Source organism: Balaenoptera ricei, chromosome 2 (assembly GCF_028023285.1).
Source record: "Balaenoptera ricei isolate mBalRic1 chromosome 2, mBalRic1.hap2, whole genome shotgun sequence".
Classification (NCBI taxonomy): domain Eukaryota; kingdom Metazoa; phylum Chordata; class Mammalia; order Artiodactyla; family Balaenopteridae; genus Balaenoptera; species Balaenoptera ricei.
In genome coordinates this window covers 5,222,565-5,243,068 of record NC_082640.1, presented here as the reverse complement: position 1 = coordinate 5,243,068, position 20,504 = coordinate 5,222,565, and the positions used below count along the sequence as shown (strand labels likewise).

The following is a 20,504-nucleotide window of genomic DNA, read 5'->3' as shown; positions in this document are numbered from 1 at the left end:
AATGTATCCATCACCCGCAAAAGATTACTTGTAGCTAATTTCTACCTCACTTTCCACCCCAGGTAACCACTGATCTACTTGTGTCTGTCTCATATGTTATTTTGTGTATGGATTCTTCCACTTAGCATAATGTTTTTGAGGTTCACCTGTGTTGTAGCGTAATATATTATATTCGTATTTCATTCCTTCTTATTGCTGAATAGTATTTCATGTACAGATACACTGTGTTTTGTTTATCTTTTCACCAGTTGATGGACATGTGGATTGTTTCCATTGTTTGAATATTATAAATAATGTTGCTATACACATTGGCATACAAGTCATTTGTGTGAACCTATGTTTTTATTGATCTTGGGTAAATACATAGGAGTCGAACTCCTGAGTCATATGACAAGTTCATGTTTAACTTTCTAAAAAACCGTCAAGCTCTTTTTCTTTTTTTTTTTTTAACATCTTTATTGGAGTATAATTGCTTTACAATGGTGTGTTAGTTTCTGCTTTATAACAAAGTGAATCAGTTATACATATACATATGTCCCCATATCTCCTCCCTCTTGTGTCTCCCTCCCACCCTCCCTATCCCACCCCTCTAGGTGGTCACAAAGCACCAAGCTGCTCTTCCTGTGCTATGCGGCTGCTTCTCACTACCTATTTTAGATTTGGTAATGTATATATGTCCATGCCACTCTCTCACTTCGTCCCAGCTTACCCTTCCCCCTCCCCGTGTCCTCAAGTCCATTCTCTATGTCTGCATCTTTATTCCTGTCCTGCCCCTAGGTTCTTCAGAACCACTTTTTTTTTTTAGATTCTATATATATGTGTTAGCATACAGTATTTGTTTTATCTCTGGGCTTTCTATCCTGTTCCATTGATCTATATTTCTGTTTTTGTGCCAGTACCATACTATCTTGATTACTGTAGCTTTGTAGGATAGTCTGAAACCCAGGAGCCTGATTCCTCCAGCTCCATTTTTCTTTCTCAAGATTGCTTTGGCTATTCGGGGTCTTTTGTGTTTCCATACAAATTGTGAACTTTTTTGCTCTAGTTCTGTGAAAAATGCCATTGGTGGTTTGATAGGGATTGCATTGAATCTGTAGATTGCTTTGGGTAGTATAGTCATTTTCACAATGTTGATTCTTCCAATCCAAGAACATGCTATATCTCTCCATCTGTTTGTATCATCTTTAATTTCTTTCATCAGTGTCTTATACTTTTCTGCATACAGGTCTTTTGTCTCCTTAGTTAGGTTTATTCCTAGGTATTTTATTCTTTTTGTTGCAATGGTAAATGGGAGTGTTTCCTTAATTTCTCTTTCAGATTTTTCATCATTAGTGTATAGGAATGCAAGAGATTTCTGTGCATTAATTTTGTATCCTGCTACTCTACCAAATTCATTGATTAGCTCTAGTAGTTTTCTGGTAGCATCTTTAGGATTCTCTATGTATACTATCATCTCATCTGCAAACGGTGACAGTTTTACTTCTTCTTTCCGATTTGGATTCCTTCTGTTTCTTTTTCGTCTCTGACTGCTGTGGCTAAAACTTCCAAAACTATGTTGAATAATAGTGGTGAGAGTGGGCAACCTTGTCTTGTTCCTGATCTTAGAGGAAATGGTTTCAGTTTTTCACCATTGAGAACGATGTTGGCTGTGGGTTTGTCATATATGGACTTTATTATGTTGAGGTAAGTTCCCTCTATGCCTCTGGAGGGCTTTTATCATAAATGGGTGTTGAAATTTGTCGAAAGCTTTTTCTGCATTCTACTGAGATGATCATATGGTTTTGCTCCTTCAATTTGTTAATATAGTGTATCACATTGATTGATTTGCGTATATTGAAGAACCCTTGCATTCCTGGGATAAACCCCACTTGATCATGGTGTATGATCCTTTTAATGTGCTGTTGGATTCTGTTTGCTAGTATTTTGTTGAGGATTTTTGCATCTATGTTCATCAGTGATATTGGCCTGTAGTTTTCTTTTTTGTGTGACATCTTTTTCTGGTTTTGGTATCAGGATGATGGTGGCCTCACAGAACGAGTTTGGGAGTGTTCCTCCCTCTGCTGTATTTTGGAAGAGTTTGAGAAGGATAGGTGTTACCTCTTCTCTAAATGTTTGATAGAATTCGCCTGTGAAGCCATCTGGTCCTGGGCTTTTGTTTGTTGGCAGATTTTTAATCACAGTGTCAATGTGAGTGCTTGTGATTGGTCTGTTTATATTTTCTATTTCTTCCTGGTTCAGTCTCGGAAGGTTGTGCTTTTCTAAGAATTTGTCCATTTCTTCTAGGGTGTCCATTTTATTGGCATATTGTTGCTTGTACAGACAACTGCATTATCACCAAGATTTAAACCTCTTGATTTTGTTTTGTTTTGTTTTGTTTTGAAAAGTGAATTTTATTACTCGGCAATTGGTTCTAACAAAGAAAGTCAAATACTATCAATTGTCTCAAAACCAGATTTATAGAGATTTGAAAAGTTTTTAACACCAGAATTAGCACTAGAACTTTTAAATATTTAATTAGGAAATAAGTTGTGAATATTAATAATACAAATAAAAATAAATAGCTGACCATCATTAGTACAGAGTACTGTTACAAAAAGTAGTCAAGACTTTTTACCATTTAAAATCAAGAAAAGTCAGGATCATTTAGTTCTCTGATTCCAGGTAACATCCTGTGCCCATGTAGAGTGCTTCTTATGCAGTCAGGTTTCTTAAATGTACCAGGCATCCAGCAAGGCTGTTATGTCCCATGAGTCAAGGCTTCCTCACCCAGGACCTACTACAGGACTTGGCAACTGTCATCGTTGAGTGTCCTGGAAAAGGTCCTTCACTGGAACACTTTATGCACCCTTTTTCAGGGAGCTACTGGAGGATGAGCTCCATCAAAAATTTTCTCTTTAACAGTTAAGGAAACTGAGGCTTTAGTTGCTCTGATGACCATCTGCTGTTTATCTACTCCAGCTGACAGCAGGAAAGAGGTGAGGTGGGGCTCAACCCACAACTGACTCTCCAACTGGGCAGCCTGTAAGGCCCAGCCTGGATCTACAGGCGACCTCCGCCAACGGGAAAGATGAGAAGTGTGTAGCAGGCAGGGGTGCCTGGGTTTTGCTCGGCATCCAGAGCGAGGGCAGCAGCGAGTGCCTGGTCCTGAGAATGCTGGAAGGTGCTGGGTTGCGCGGGTACGCTCCTCACCTGGCGTTACGCTGCGCTGGGCTGCGCCAGTAGGACAAAGGTACTACATGATTCTCAACTGACTTACATGGACTTAAATAAGATGTGTAAACAAATTATTGGAGTTCAGTGGTTGAAGTGGGCTCTAGTCAGACTGTCCCGGATTTGAGCCCAGGATTTTCCACTTTACTGTGCAAACTAAGAAGGCAGAAGAGGTGATTGCCCTACCACCTCCTCCTCCCCCATTATGCTCAATTCCAGAGTACTGTTGCAAAAGTAGCAATGGTATGGTTGTTATTACCTCACCACAGTGTTCTGAGCTTAGAGGAAATGCTGCCAGGACTTTTACGGATTTCAGGATAATCCACAGCCATGAAGGTCAGTGAAGTTCAGAAAAAGCAACTTTTAAAAACTCATTTGTGGGACTTCCCTGGTGGCACAGTGGTCAAGAATCCGCCTGCCAATGCAGGGGACACGGGTTCGATCGCTGGTCCAGGAAGATCCCACATGCCGCGGAGCAACTAAGTCCGTGCGCCACAACTACTGAGCCTGCGTGCCACAACTACTGAAGCCCGCATACCTAGAGCCCATGCTCTGCAACAAGAGAGACCACCACAATGAGAAGCCTGCTCACTGCAACAAAGAGTAGCCTACGCTCGCCGCATCTAGAGAAAGCCCGCGCACAGCAACGAAGACCAATGCAGCCAAAAATAAATAAATAAATAAATAAATTTAAAAGTATTCTTTTTTTTTGAGGAAGGAAACCGATCGGGGGCAGTGGGGGCAGGTCTAGGAGGGTTTCACAAGCAATGTCAGGGCTTTGGCCTCGCCTTTGAGGGAAATGGAGAGCCACTGGTTTTTGTTTTTGTTTTTTTTTATTTATTTATTTTTTTTTGGCTGCATTGGGTCTTCGTTGCTGCGCATGGGCTTTCTCTAGTTGCAGCAAGCCGGGGCTACTCTTCGATGCGGTGCATGGGCTTCTCACTGCGGTGGCTTCTCTTGTTGCGGAGCACAGGCTCTAGGCGTGCGGGCTTCAGTAGTTGTGGCATGCGGGCTCAGTAGTTGTGGTGCACGGGCTTAGTTGCTCCGCGGCATGTGGGATCTTCCCAGACCAGGGCTCGAATCCGTGTCCCCTGCACTGGCAGGTGGATTCTTAACCACTGCACCACCAGTAAAGTCCTTTTTTTTAAATTTCATGATATTTATTCTCTTTACCAAGCTGTAAAAGGGGAATAAGTCACACCTGGTGAGCACACGTATGAGAAGTTCAACATTGTGAAAATCAACATCCACTAGGGTGCCAGCCCCTGAAGTAGCAGCTACAGTCTGTAACTCTCCTTGTCATACCCTTTTTTCTGATTTTTGCTTGAGTTCTTCTCTGAAATTGTAAGCAAAGAGGTGTGGATCTTCATCACACATTTTTCAGTATACATCACAGAGGCTCATAAAATGTAAGACAGAGAGCTGGGTGGGTCGAAGAGTAGAGTCCACATCTGCCAACTGTAACAGTTTCCCAGTGCTTTCTAATCACCAAGCTTCAGGGAGTAACATTCCAAGCCCTCGATGGCAATATTTCCTTCAGAACTGAAAGGCATTCTGAACGACTTTCTCCACCAGCCTGAATGGCTACTCTATCCTGCACCGGGTAAGGGGGGTGAAATGCACCACCCCCAAGTCCACCTCTGGTTTGGGGACGAAAGCCTGACCTGGAATTGTCAAGATGTGCTGAACGTCGCAGAGGTACTGGGCCACGATGGAAAGGCGACTATGCTGCTTGCTTCCTATACTGGCTGTAAGTCTCTCTGCTACTTCCTTTTGAAAAGTCAGTCATCTGGGTTCTGCCATAAGCAAAAGGTCCATTTCTATGAGAAACATTTTCAAGCCAATTTGATAATCAGTGGAGTTGATACACTAAAAGGCAGATTTCCAATAATATGCACATTTGGAGGTTCATCCTCCCACTGTCTTTTGAGACTTTCTGGAAAAGCCCTTTCTATCTTAGCACCCACTCCGCAACAAGAGAAGCCACTGCAATGAGAAGCCCGCGCGCCGCAACCAAGAGTAGCCCCCACTCGCCACAACTAGAAAAGTCCGCACACAGCAACAAAGACCCAACGCAGCCAAAAATAAACAAATTAATTATTTTAAAAACTACATTTTACAAAAATTTTGTAGTTGAAAATAATCATAAAATGTACTATATAACCAGTTTTTGCTGTACTGGTCAGTAGTGTCCAGTATATTCTTGTTGTTATGCTATAGATCTGCAGAACTTTTTCCATCTTACAAAACTGATCTCTACATCCTTTAAAAAACAGGTCTTTATTATTTCTCTCTCTCTAGCCACTGGTATTCACCATTTTACTTTGATATTCTATATATTTGACCACTTTACATACCACGTGTGTGTGGAATTCTAAAGCACTTTTTGTGTGTGAATGGTTTATTTCACTGGCATACTGTCCTCAAGTTTCACCCATGTTGTTCCATGTGACAGGAGTTCCCTTTAAAGGGTAAATAACATTCCATTGTGGTTTCCACCATATTTCATTTACCCATTCATCTGAAGATCAACATCTGTGTTGCTTCCACCTCTTCACTGTTGGAAATAGTGCTGCTGTGAACAGAGTTTGCAAATATCTCATCAAGTCTTTGCTTTCCACTGGGTATGTACCTAGAATTTGGATGACTTGGCCATATGGTAGTTCTAGTTTCAATTTTTTGAGGATCTGCCACATGTTTCCCATAGTGGTTGCTGCATTTTATAATCCTAGCAAGGGTGCACAAGGGTTTGAATTTTTCCCCATCCTCAAAAACAGTTGTTATTTTGGGTTTTTTTTAATAGAAAAAAAAAAGTGAGAAGAAATGGCACATCCACCACAAAACATACATAGTTAGAAGTTGGATTTTTTCTCAGTAGGCATCACTTGTAAATAGGAATGAACTAGGGGCCAAAATGTAAAACCAAAAATGAAGCAGCTACGTGTAGTTCGTAATTTCTAGTTTGAATTGTAATTGAATATTGTGGCTTTATATGTATTGTTTTATACTGTACTATTCCCATTATTGATGGTTCGGACTTTAATAAGGAATTCCATAGTTTTTAATGTCACAAAAATGAGATATGTGAACAGTGTATTCGAGAAAGCAATATACTAACTAAAGTGAATGCTTGTATATATTAAGATAGCCTTACAACTGTTTCTCTAATGCCTTAACTGTCAAATAATTACAACTTTTAAAAGCATAGGGTTATAGTCAGCATGCTGGACTGAGAGGTAAACACTGATGTGGTGAGAACAGGTACTGACGCTGTCAGTGTTTAGCACTATGTGTTTAGCTGCGTTTATGCTCCAAAAGTGCAATATTAGACACTAGCTAGATAGTACTGCTGCCTCGTGTAACTCCGAAGAGGAAACAGGATTTGATTAACTGAGTGCACATGTTTCTTTAATTTACCCATATTGTCCTTAGCTTGGATGCAATGCCATGAAGATTTATGTGGCTGCTATTTTTATTTACTTTATATCACTTTGATTAACACCTTGAATGGAGAGCCAAACATTCCCTCTTCACTGACCAGCAATGGCCCTTTAACTGCAGTAGGAGAAATAAAAATTTTAAAAAAAAACCATTTTGTGTGAAAATTGGTGATAACTGGCACTTAAGATCAGAAAAATAGTTCTTTATACTTGGCTGCCTTAAGATGCTGTCCGCCCAAAGCTCTGAAAGACTTTAAGATAGGCAGTAATACTACAATACTACTGAGTTGTTGCAGAATTGCTACATTTGATAATAAAACTTGTTTGTTTAATCTCAAAAAAGAAATGTTAAACTTTTTGTTTCTCTGAAATGTCTTATAATAGGTGATAATGTTGTTCACTCAAATTTCCATAGAAAAGAAAAAAAAAAAACTACCTCTTGAGTGACATCCTGGTCTCTTCCTCTCTGAGGACTCTTGCGGGAAAAGAATACTGTAGCTCCTGCTCTGTTTCCATGTCTCTGTCGGGACAGGAACCCCGCCTGCCCTGGGGCGTTGGTGTTTTTGTCTGTGTTGCCATCCCAGGCCTGCGACAGGGGCGTGTGGCTGTGTTGTAACGTCTGGGCCGTGTCTGGGGAGTGCTTCCCGCCTGCCCAGCCAGGGACTAGCCACCCCCTTGAAGAGGCCTCCATTTCCCTCCTATGACCCAAGGCACAGGGAGCACCACCTCCCGTGACCCCACCCTCAGGAGCTGTGGTGGCACGTGCATCCACGAGCCTACCCCTGGCTACCAACCCGAGGCCCGCCTCTACCCACAGTCCTGTACAGGAGTCGAGTAAACAGGATGTCTCTGAGCCCTTGTCCCCAGAGGGCCGGCCAAGGGCTGCCCGCCAACTTGGCTCCATCAATCCTGCAGGACCAAGTGACGATTGGCGGGCTCTGCTACCCAGGCCCTCTGCTACCTCCCACCCTGCCATCTGGCAAGGGATGGGCCCTTTTCTGTGAATTGACTACCTGTGGAAATGTGACCAATTAGTGTGAAATGCATGTTTAGCAAATGTTAGGTACTGTATTTGAACCAATAAATGTGAGTCCTTCTGCAAAAAAAAAAAAAAAAAAAAAAAAGGAGGGGGGGCTTCCCTGGTGGCGCAGTGGTTAAGAACCCACCTGCCAAGGCAGGGGACACGGGTTCGAGCCCTGGTCTGGGAAGATCCCACATGCTGTGGAGCAACTAAGCCCGTGCACCACAACTACTGAGTCTGCGCTCTAGAGCCCGCGTGCCACAACTACTGAGCCCGCGTGCCACAACTACTGAGCCCGCATGCCTAGAGCCCATGCTCCGCAATGAGAAGCCACTGCAATGAGAAGCCCACGCACCTCAATGAAGAGTAGCCCCCTCTCGCCGCAACTAGAGAAAGCCCACGCGCAGCAATGAAGACCCAACGCAGCCAAAAATAAAATTAAAAAAAAAGTACTTCATTTTTTTTTTTTAGACAGTACAAACCCACTTTAATGATGTGGAAGTTGAAGCACAGAGGATGCCAGACCTGACCCAGGCAGACAAGGAGGAAGTTGGGAAGCTGGGCTTCAACCCGGAACGTTCGTCTCCGACCTGACAGTTACCTTCTGTTTGACCGCCCTGCTTTCTCCAGAGGAAGACAGCTGAAATCGTGGACGTGCACGGGATCTCGAGAGGAAAGATGGCCAAGAACAGAAGTTGGGGAAAGGCTTGCACTTAGGAGAGGAACTCATACAGGAGGAAAAGAGGGAGCGGAACTGAGAGCTGACACTGTCAGGGAGGAAGGGGCTCCAAGGGGCCCTCACAGGGCTTAGTTAACAGCACTTCAGAGGGAAGGTTCAAGGTTCAACGTCAGGAGTAAGTAGAGAAGCAGATGAAAGCTGAGGTGGCACAGCACACCTGTTAAGATTGGTCAGTGTAAATTAATTCAGCATTTGTAGGACTTTGGGTAAACAGGGACACTTATGTCACTGTTGGCACTGGGATCTGCTCTTCAAATCAGGCCAGTCTCGAATAGTGAGAACTTTTCAGAAAACTCATCATATCCTTTTGCCCTTGGAGGCGGGGAGAATTTGTCCAAAAAGTGAAGCCAGATGGCGGCGCTCCACCATCCACTGGGGTCTTCAGCACTCTCCCCCAGCATCCGTTTTCAGCTCTGACTTCCGATTGACTTGGTTCTGTGGAATACTGATCTGGCAGGAGTTGGTGTTGCTGGTGTCCTTGATGGGGTGGCTGAGGATTCAGAAGACTCTTGAGTTGGAAGTTGAAGATGAAATGGATGAGGTAGAATGCCTCCTTGAAGAAGTGAGTCCACAGGGCCCTCTGACATCTTCCAAAGGAAGGTCTTATCGGAAGGCTGGAAGGATAATCAGGATGCCACCTGAGTGCTCTGTCCCTCCCCAGCTGACGGTCTGGCCCACCAGAAATAAGTACAAGTTATTACAAGCTGGTGGTGAATATGAGCACATCATCCCTGTGGTTTACCAGTTGAAATGACAGGATGGCTGTGAAAGCACTGGTGTCAGCCTCCAAAGAAAACACACTGTGCCCAAGCCAGAGGGACTGGGTCCAGGAGAGCCTCTCACAAATCATTGGAATGTAACTGTGAGAGATCAAAAACCAAGTTCCCCTGCAAAGTAACAGAGATTCGAGGCAGATGTTATAAAGTTTAGGCAATACCCAGCAGCTCTAGAGGAAACAAATTGCTGAGTTCCAGCTTCAAGGAAGAGTTAAATATTGCATCATATGATACCTCTCTTGATTGAACTATTAAAGCATTGTATCAAAAAACAAGAAAATATGACATTGTAAAGCCTTTGGAAATATAAGTTGTAAAACAGCAAATAAACTGAACTGCAAAAGTGAAAAAATATATATATATTTTTTTTGTTAGGATTGTTTCCTCACAGTACATTCTTCCATTGAGGTTTAAAATTATTTAATTTTCTAAACTGCCAAAGTATGAAACCATTATTTTACTTTCAGATTTATCTTCTCCCTAATTCAGTTTTTGGTCTTCAGTTAGAACTGACATACCGATTTATAGGTGGTCCTTAATGCTCTGATAGGAATATTTGAGACATGAATTATATTCTTGGAACTGTTTTGTACTGATGGGATTGGATTCACATTTTTATGATTGCTGAAAATGAGAATAAGCAAAAATGAAAATTTTCAAATACTGTTTTTCATAACTGTGCTTAAACTTTAAAAAGTGATTTTCTTAAATTCCAAGGCTGGTTTCATCCAACAAATAAACCATGATTTTTAGTCCCCCTTTAAATTCTTGCCACTCAAAACTCGTCATCACCATTGATTTGGGCTTTTTGTAGGCAGGCTTTTATGACAGTAATACAAGTTGCTCCATTTTGTTTTGACTTTTATCTAAAAATCATTTTACTAATTTTGGATTTTATGTTACAGAACTGTCAATTTGTACTTTGTGAACTTCACATACCATTCCTTCATCTAGGAGTACTACCACAGTAATGCTACCATGGTGCCAAGGAATTGTGATTGTAATTCTTCTATCCACAGTTTTAAAATGTGAATTTTACATAACAAATAAAAGATCCGAAAAATTTTTTAAAAAAAAGGTAGACAGTACCTAACTTTTTTTTTTTTTAAAGTATAATTTCCACTTTATTGTCTTCCCAGGGGACAGTATTTCTTCAGTCTTTAAGGACTTAGCTCCTTACATGGGCTTTGGCGGAGGTCATGGGGCAGCACCCGCAGGTCTAAATCAGGGTGGAGGTGTTCGGTCCTTCTGGGCTTCCCGAGAACAACTCCTGACTACGTTGCTGTGAATGGCACAACTCACGCAGTAATGCAGTTTCACATACAGCTTGGGAAGCACATAGGCGTCGAAAACACTCGCTTCGGAAATGTCCCTGACGGCTGCGGTCTCTACGATGTTCCAAATGACAGACTTCTTAATGGCCTTATCCCTGGGCATGCATCCGGCACAGTTGGTGCAGCAGATAGGCTGCACGTGGCCACGGCCCTTTTTGGCATGACCATTATTCCTTCTTTTCTTGGTCATCTTGGAAGCGAGGAGGCGAGAGAGGCTTAAATATTGTTGAGATATGTATATATATATATATATTTTGTAGCAGCTTTATTTTCAAGAGTGAAAACCTAGAAATAACCTAAACGTCCATAAAAAGATGAACGGGTAACCTAACAGTGGTACATCCAGATAAGAATGCTACTCATCAAAAAATAAAGAGATGAGCTATTCGTTTATATCACTGATGAATCTCAAATAACTATGAAACAAAGGAAACCAGAAGAAAAACCCAGTAAACAGTTTATGATTCCAATCAGATAAATTCAAGAAAATGCAAGCGTATCTATTCTAAGGGAAAGTACATCAGTGGTTACCTGGAGAGGTGGGAAGGGCAAGGAGAGATAATAATTGTACATGAAGTAAATACGGGCATTATCAGAACTCTGATGATGGTTTCGAGGTTCATACCTAGGTGAAAACTTATTAACTTGTAATACTTCAAACATATGCAGTTTAGTACATGTAAATTATACTTTAATATAGCTTTAAAAATTGGCTCAAGATGAAAAAATCTCTATGCCTCACTCTTTCTGGAAAATCGGTTTGGCAACGGTATACTGAATCCACCAACTCTCTCCTGCCCTCTGCAGATCAGTCTTCCCTCAGTGGTAGCAAATATGGAGAGCAATGAAGTACTTCCTGGACACCAAGCCAGGCTCAGCCTCTAAGAGAGAGAGCACCTAACCAACCTGACCTAACTCTGGACCCCAAAAGGCCTCCTGGTGCCTCAAGAAAGCTTGGGACTTCCCTGGTGGCTCAGCGGTTAAGAATCCGTCTGCCAATGCAGGGGACACGGGTTCGAGCCCTGGTCCAGGAAGATCCCACATGCTGTGGAGCAACTAAGCCCATTCGCCACAACTACTGAGCCCGCGCTCTAGAGCCTGTGAGCCGCAACTACTGAAGCCCGCACATCTAGAGCTCATGCTCCGCAACAAGAGAAGCGACCGCAATGAGAAGCCACACACCGCAATGAAGAGTAGCCCCCGCTCGCCGCAACTAGAGAAAGCCCACACACAGCAACGAAGACCCAACACAGCCAATAAATAAATAAATAAATAAATAAGCTAAATGTAGCACTCATGATCCTTTGTATTTCTGCAGTGTCAGTTGTTACTTCTCCTTTTTCATTTCTAATTCTGTTGATTTGAGTCTTCTTCCCTTTTTTCTTGATGAGTCTGGCTAATGGTTCATCAATTTTGTTTATCTTCTCAAAGAGCCAGCTTTTAGTTTTATTGATCTTTGCTAGTTTCCTTCATTTCTTCTTCATTTATTTCTGATCTGATCTTTATGATTTCTTTCCTTCTGTTAACTTTGGGGGTTTTTTGTTCTTCTTTCTCAAATTGCTTTAGGTGTAAGGTTAGGTTGTTTATTTGAGGTGTTTCTCGTTTCGTGAGGTAGGATTGTATTGCTGTAAACTTCCCTCTTAGAACTGCTTTTGCTGCATCCCATAGGTTTTGGGTCGTCGTGTTTTCATTGCCATTTGTTTCTAGGTATATTTTGATTTCCTCTTTGATTTCTTCAGTGATCTCTTAGTTATTTAGTAGTGTATTGTTTAGCCTCCATGTGTTTGTATTTTTAACAGATTATTTCCTGTAATTGATATCTAGTCTCATAGTGCTATGGTCAGAAAAGATTCTTGCTACGATTTCAATTTTCTTAAATTTACCAAGGCTTGATTTGTGACCCAAGGTATGACCTATCCTGGAGAATGTTCCATGAGCACTTAAGAAGTGTAATCTGCTGTTTTTGGATGGAATGTCCCATAAATATCAATTAAGTCCATCTTGTTTAATGTATCATTTAAAGCTTGTGTTTCCTTATTTATTTTCATTTTGGATGATCTGTCCATTGGTGAAAGTGGGGTGTTAAAGTCCCCTACTATTATTGTGTTACTGTCAATTTCCCCTTTTATGGCTGTTAGCATTTGCCTTATGTATTGAGGTGCTCCTATGTTGGGTGCATAAATATTTACAATTGTAATATCTCCTTGGATTGATCCCTTGATCGTTATGTAGTGTCCTTCCTTGTCTCTTGTAATAGTCTTTATTTTAAAGTCTATTTTGTCTGATAGGAGAATTGCTGCTCCAGCTTTCTTCTGATTTCCATTTGCATGGAATATGTTTTTCCATCCCCTCACTTTCAGTCTGTATGTGTCCCTAGGTCTGAAGTGGGTCTCTTGTAGACAGCATATATACGGGTCTTGTTTTGGGATCCATTCAGCCAGTCTATGTCTTTTGGTTGGAGCATCTAATCCATTTACATTTAAGGTAATTATCGATATATATGTTCCTATTACCATTTTCTTAATTGTTTTAGGTTTGTTATTGCAGGTCTTTTCCATCTCTTGTGTTTCCTGCCTAGAGAAGTTCCTTTAGCATTTGTTGTAAAGCTGGTTTGGTGGTGCTGAACTCTCTTAGCTTTTGCTTGTCTGTAAAGGTTTTAATTTCTCCGTTGAATCTGAATGAGATCCTTGCTGGGTAGAGTAATCTTGGTTGTAGGTTTTTCCCTTTCATCACGTTAAGTATGTCCTGCCACTCCCTTCTGGCTTGCAGAGTTTCTGCTGAAAGATCAGCTGTTAACCTCATGGGGAGTCCCTTGTATGTTATTTGTTGTTTTAATAATTTTAAATAATTATTTTAAAATAATTTTAAATAATTTTAAATAATTTAATAATAATTTTAATAATTTTTAATAATTTTAATTTTAATAATTTAACAATAATTTTTAATAATTTTTCTTTGTATTTAATTGCTTTTAATAATTTTTTTTTGTATTTAATTTTTGATAGTTTGATTAATATACGTCTTGGCGTGTTTCTCCTTGGATTTATCCTGTATGGGGCTCTGCACTTCCTGGACTTGATTGACTATTTCCTTTCCCATATTAGGGAAGTTTTCAACTATAATCTCTTCAAATATTTTCTCAGTCCCTTTCTTTTTCTCTTCTTCTGGGACCCCTATAATTCGAATGGTGATGTGTTTAACGTTGTCCCAGAGGTCTCTGAGACCGTCCTTGATTCTTTTCATTCTTTTTTCTTTATTCTGATCTGTGGTAGTTATTTCCACTATTTTATCTTCCAGGTTACTTATCCGTTCTTCTGCCTCAGTTATTCTGCTATTGATTCCTTCTAGAGAATTTTTAATTTCATTTATTGTGTTGTTCATCACTGTTTGTTTGCTCTTTAGTTCTTCTAGGTCCTTGTTAAACGTTTCTTGTATTTTCTCCATTCTATTTCCAAGATTTTGCATCATCTTTACTATCATTACTCTGAATTCTTTTTAAGGTAGACTGCCTATGTCCTCTTCATTTGTTTGGTCTGGTGAGTTTTTACCTTGCTCCTTCATCCGCTGTGTGTTTCTCTGTCTTCTCATTTTGCTTAACTTACTGTGTTTGGGGTCTCCTTTTTGCAGGCTGCAGGTTCATTGTTCCTGTTGTTTTTGGTGTCTGCCCCCAGTGGGTAAGATTGGTTCACTTTGTGTAGGCTTCCTGGTGGAGGGGACTGGTGCCTGGGTTCTGGTGGATGAGGCTGGATCTTGTCTTTCTGGTGGGCAGGACCGTGTCCAGTGGTGTGTTTTGGTGTGCCCATGAACTTATTATGATTTTAGACATCCTCTCTGCCAATGGGTGGGGTTGTGTTCCTGTCTTGCTAGTTGTTTGGCATGGGGTGTCCAGCACTGGAGCTTGCTGGCCGTTGAGTGGAGCTGGGTCTTAGCAGTGGGACAGAGATCTCTGGGAGAGCTCTCGCCAATTGATACTACATGGGGCCGGGAGGTCGCTGGTGGTCCAATGTCCTGAACTCAGCTCTCCAACCTCGGAGGCTCAGGCCTGACACCCGGCCAGAGCACCAAAATCCTGTCAGCCACACAGCCAGGTACGTGGGGAGTTTCTTCCCTTTTGGGAAGTCTGAGGTCTTCTGCCAGCGTTCAGTAGGTATTCTGTAGGAGTTGTTCCACATGTAGATGTATTTCTCTGATGTATTTGTGGGGAGGAAGGTGATCTCCTCGTCTTACTCCTCTGCCATCTTGAAGGTCCCCCTCAAACTCTTTTTCAAAGTCATAGCACTTGCACTTCCACTGTTGACTGGCTAGTGCCAGCAGTCTCCAAGTCGCATCTCCCACCTGCATCTGTCACCTCCAGCACAACTGTGATGCCGCTCGCTGATTCCACCACCACCATTGCCCCAGTGAGCCAGTGGGGGGCCCCCAGGTGAGCTGGGATGCAGAGCTATCCCCCTGTGGCCCGCTGAGGCTCATTCCCCGAGGGGAAATGGTTAATTAGAACACTCAGAACACCAAGTACCTCTGCAGCTGTTCCTGCCCCTGATTTTGCCATAAAGTTCCTTATCTTCAGGGGCACAGAGGGACTTGCCCTTGGCATCCAGGAGCTAAAACTCAAATGTTAACCAGCTTTATCTTCTCACCTCCTAAAGATCCAAAAAACAAAAACCAAAAACCTAATGCATTCTTAAAGGTCATCGACAAAGACTATGAATCCTTTTTAATGCTCTAGCATTTCAACATGTCACAGCCTTATTAAACCCTAAAAAGGAAAATTCACAAGTTAATTCTGCCACTAAAGAGAAGCCCCAGGGTGAAAACTCAAATCCAGACAATTGAGAGTAAGATTCCTTAGACAACAAAGCTTATAAACATCATCGGCGGGGAGCGGGGGTGGTAGGATATCTTCCGTGAGGTAGATCCCAGGAGTTACTGATCTCACTAATATATTTTATTCTGTCCCCATTTCTCCAGCTTCACAGTCGCAATTTGCATCTATCTATGAAGTGCCCTGATATACCCTCACTCAATTACCTGTGGGCTACATCAATATCCCCACCATGGGGGACTTCCCTGGTGGTCCAGTGGTTAACACTCCACACTTCCACTGCAAGGGGCACAGGTTCGATCCCTAGTCAGGGAAGTAAGATCCCACATGCTGCAGGGTGTAGCAAATATATATATATATCCCCACCATGTATGCAGACAGGACCTTCATGGGTTTGCTCTGTTCTCAAACACCAGCTATGGCCTTTGACTGCCAATATTCTACCGAGGCCAGAAACTCATGAAGTTACTGCACAAGACATTCGAACTGTGCTCCAGATTTTGACTAACCACAGTTGGGTCACCGCACCCCCAAAAGATCCAAGGCTCTACCACCTCAGTTTAATTTGGGGGCATCGTTTGGTCCCCAGAAGGCTGCTCCAAACCATCTCCAGTCAATAACCCTACTTCCCAGCCCTTTCAAGCCCAACATCTACTTGCCTATTTGGCTTCTGGAAGCAACATACATCCCATCTACTCATTTCATTAAGATCTATTTAGGCAATCACAAGAAAATCAGGTCAATCTGAATGGAGGTCACCCCAATGACAGGCCCTGGAGGCCACCCCAAAAGCCACCCAGCTAACAATGCCACCAGTGGCATCTGGTGGTTTCTTTACTCTGGAAACTCTACACGCTAATTCTCATGCTTTCTGGAGTCTCCTTGCCCGAGAAAGATGGCCCCTCACCTGGCCCCATAGGCCACTTGCAAGGTCCCCTGAGTCTAGGAGAAAGGGAATCCATTTATTTTATGGACAAGAGCACCACCATCCCATGTGAATCCACCGGAGAGTTACTTCTTTCCATCCCACTGCCAAGACACGGTAGATAAAGGATGGGCCACAAGGTCAGTCACGTGGGCACTGGAGGAGTCCCTCAGTAAATGTTCATTGTCCATATTTTTACAGACTCCTTGGGGGTAGCTAATGGGTCCACTGTTTGGTCTAACCAACAAGCACAAACTAGATTTCATATTCAGGATTGTTCCCTATGGGGCCTTCCACACTGGGAATATACTACTGCTTTAATACACTATACTGAAGTCTCCCACGACTCAGCTCATTCTAAAGGTCCCATGGAAAAGGCTCACTTTAATGCCATAGCTGACCAACTTGCTCATATTTATTAAGTAAACTCATATAGCACTCCCATTTCCTTGGCTCTAAGGGCCCAAGTCATTGTGGACCTTGGATTCTTAAACATGGTATCAAACACCATGGTATCACAATGCCACTGGCTGCAACCAAAACCTTAGCCTCCCAATGCGATTTCTGTGGCCTGTTCTGTCCTGGCATTGTGGCCAATGAGGATTATACCAAGGAGCAAATGTCCCTTCATTCATTAGCAAATTGATTGTATTGAGCTGTTGCCCCAACTTGTGGGCATAAGTCACTATGGCCCCACAGTGATTAATACTTATGTGGGCCTACTTTGGGTTTATCCTTCCCAGTATGCTACTGCTGACACCACTGTTGTAGGTCTCACCAAAACTCTGTTAGTTCCCTTTGGGTCCCCAGATATTATCCACTCTGATTGGGGTACATGCTACTCACTCAGTGTAGTCATGAGTCTTAAAACAGGCATCGCTGGGAATTCCATTCTTCCTATTGTCTACAGGCAGCAGTCCTAATAAAGAGTCCTAATAAAGAGATATATGACCTATTCAAAGACACCCTCATGATATTACAAAATGGACAGTGGTCTCCCAGATAAATCTCTTTTGCCCTCTGCCATAGTTACCTGGAGCTCTTGACTGTTAAGTCTTATGACATCTTACCAAAATATAACAAGGGTCCCTCTTCTCCTCATTCTAGCCATAAAAGAGAACAGTACTCACCTACAGATCTATTAAACTCAAGGAGAATTCCCTTTCCCACTTAATGACACCTGCCCATTCTGCCATCCTTTCTCAAACCTGGAGCTCAGATGAAGGCAGATAAAAAAATGGGACCTACTGAAAATGAGGGACCTTCCCCCTAAACAGACTATTCTATATGCCTTAAGAAAGCTGTCTGCCAAAGACTGCTGCCCTCCCCTGTTCCCGATATGACCATTTTAAAGGTTAGCTAACTAGAGGTCCCCCTTTGTAGGAAACAGATGTCTTGGTGCCTTCTTTTAAACTATAACAGTGGGTCTCATCATACTCTGTGGTATAACAGACACACGTTTACGTATTTTCAACTGTAAAACACAGGCTCAACATCCCCTGTCACTGTGTGCATCTTTCTATGAGGAAAGGAAGATCTTAACTTTGTTCCCAGCACCAACATTCTTCAATAGGAGGTCAGCTCTGGCTCCACTGATTATGGCAATTTGAATGAGGGATTGTTACAGGACTCAGGATGGCAAAGCTCATGGCTTTCATAATAAGAAAAAATGAGAAATTACAACTCCTGGAGCCAAAGGGATACTGATTTTTAGTCACTCTTGTAATAATTCCTCAAATGTAAATTGCTTCAAGGTCTTCGGATTATCTGTGGACTCATAAGGCGTCTACAAAACTCCTGTGTACTCACTATTCTCTCCCTCTTTCTCTCTGTTCCTGAATTTTTCCTGGAGAGCCATCCTCCCCTCCCCCACCTCGGGACATCCCACTTTGTGTAATAAACCTTTCTTGGGTCATAACAAGGACTACTGTCATGAGCTTCAGGAGGGAGCTGCCCCACTCATAGTGGAACTACTAGAAGAGCCATCACAAAAGGTGTGAAGTGGAGACCTCACTGTGGTTTTGATCTGTACTTCCCTAATGACTAATGATGTTAAGCATTTTTTTAATATGCTTATTGGCCATTTATATCATCTGTGTATCTTCTTTGGTGAAATGTCTATTCAAATCTTCTGCCCATTTTTAAATTGAGATGTCTTCTTGTGAGAGCTCTTGATATAGTCTGCATACAAATCTTTTATTGGATATACAATTTACAAATATTTTTTCCCAATCTGTGGGTTATCTTTTTAATATTCTTAGCGGTGTATGTGGAAGCACAAAAGCTTTTAATTTTGATAAAATATAATTTATCAATTTTTTCCTCTATTGATTACACTTCTGGTGTTGTATCTAAGAACCCTACCTAATCCAAGGCCACGAAAATTTTCTGTGTTTTCTTCTAGAAGCTTTATGGTTTTAGCTCTTAAGGCTATAACCCATGTCGAGTTAATTTTGTGTGTATGGTGTCAGGTAAGAGTCTAAACTCATTTTTTTGCATGTAGAGATCCAGGGGCATGTAGACACTACCCTCACTCCACCATCTGGAAGTCCCGCCTCTAAACTTGTTAATTAATTTAAATAAGTTTCATTTTAAAGAATTTGTTACACTGAATAAAATTCATAATTTTTAAATTACACATACAAAATTAATTACATTTATTAAAAAAACCCTGAAAGTTCCACATTTGAAACTACCCCAAACACCAGCCCTCTACTGATTTTTATAGTTAAGATGATATAAAACAATCTTTTAAACGTGATACATGTCTTATTCTCACCACTCTTGAGAAAAATGGAGGAAATCCTATAGTGTTCAAAATTCTGTAAAATCTATACTTTTTTCAGATTGCTAGAGCTTTACTAAGAAACCAGCCTATAGTTTACATACATGAGTAGTTAATACACTATACAATCAATTTTTATGTGGCGACCTTCTAGCTTAGAATATGCATCTTGGTTTAAAAGGATCTTCCATCAGAAGTCCAGCATAAATATGAGGAACACTAAATCTTTGCTTTCGCCATGCATTTTTTTAAATCATTATTTACCCTAAAGTTACATTTCTATGAAAAGTTTCCAATGCTCTGTGAATTTTCAAAGAGTTCTCAAAACCCCACAGAAGCAGCAGTTCTATGATGGACTGCAGACATAAATGATCACTAACCTCTAAATTTTTTATTAGAAAAAAATTCTCCTAGGAGTACAAGTATCATAAAAGTTCCCGTCTACTTATTCAAATTCTTTGTTAATGTATCAATATGTTCTCCCTTTAAGAAATGTTTGCAGATATGAGTTTTCAACCCTGCAGTTTTAATCCATCCTCCAATTACAAAATTTTATTTGATATAATCACACACAACCACACAATTATAAATCAGGTTTTACTAACACTGGTATTTTACCAAGGGAAGCTCGTTAAATGGCTCTCTTGCAATGCAACATGGTAACGTGTACCTTCAAAAACCTAGTACCACTACTGACACAAGGCAAGAGGACTCAAATCCTAACACACTGGGGGTTCCAGATAACTGTGGTGAAAGAAACAGACAAGACGCAGACCTCACCGAACTACAATCTATCTCATGAATAAAATTCCCCAGACATGGAAAACATGAGTATTTTGCAGCCCCAAAATAAATAGGGAGTATTGGATAAACTCCCAAATCAAAAACACAAAAATGTGCCCACAAACTTAATGTGCAAATAGTAAAGCTATGGTGACAAATATAAACATGTTAAAATACAGATGTTCCCCTGAAATAACAAAGTAGCACATATGCTATAAAAAAATACACTCCAGACACAAAATTTTGGATCACACATTATATCTCACAGAGTACAGAAATAATGAGGTATAATATCAAAAAGAATATATGGAATATTGAGTATATCCTCCTGAGACAGCACGTGAGGATACCAGTTGAATCCAACTAAGATTCCAGGAACCAGTGGGAGATTTTAATCAGTTTCAAAATTAATGGTCTTTACAACCTACAACTTTAGTTTTTTGGAATACCATAGTTTAAAAATTATGTGTTAGAGAATTCTAGTGTTTTTAGAACTAACAACTGTAACTGACAAGATAATGGGAATTATTTTTCAATAATTTCAAAAGCTCAGGTTATGCCCTATAAAATTATCTTTAGAAATAATATGCCCATGGATATGACTGTTCCCAAGAAATTACTGACTGATTATCTACAGCATGTATTCTTAGTACTTCGTGGGACAAAATA

At 41.2% G+C, this 20,504-nt stretch overlaps 2 protein-coding genes and 1 pseudogene across 2 annotated transcripts in view; all 3 read right to left on the bottom strand.

Moving 5' to 3' along the window:
• Positions 1 to 20,504, bottom strand: part of ST8SIA6 (ST8 alpha-N-acetyl-neuraminide alpha-2,8-sialyltransferase 6) — a 131,222-nt gene that overhangs the window by 98,847 nt on the left and 11,871 nt on the right. The window lies entirely within an intron of this gene.
• On the bottom strand, positions 4,510 to 7,341 carry LOC132360789 (mitochondrial dimethyladenosine transferase 1-like; annotated as a pseudogene).
• Positions 10,396 to 10,719, bottom strand: LOC132360228 (small ribosomal subunit protein eS26-like). Its single transcript, XM_059915268.1, has one exon. It carries the CDS (start codon positions 10,708 to 10,710, stop codon positions 10,411 to 10,413), a length of 300 nt encoding a protein of 99 aa, XP_059771251.1. The 5' UTR covers positions 10,711 to 10,719; the 3' UTR covers positions 10,396 to 10,410.

Coding starts and splice junctions, on each gene's coding strand:
- LOC132360228 (XM_059915268.1), bottom strand. CDS start 10,710: ATGACCAAGAAAAGAAGGAATAATGGTCATGCCAAAAAGGGCCGTGGC.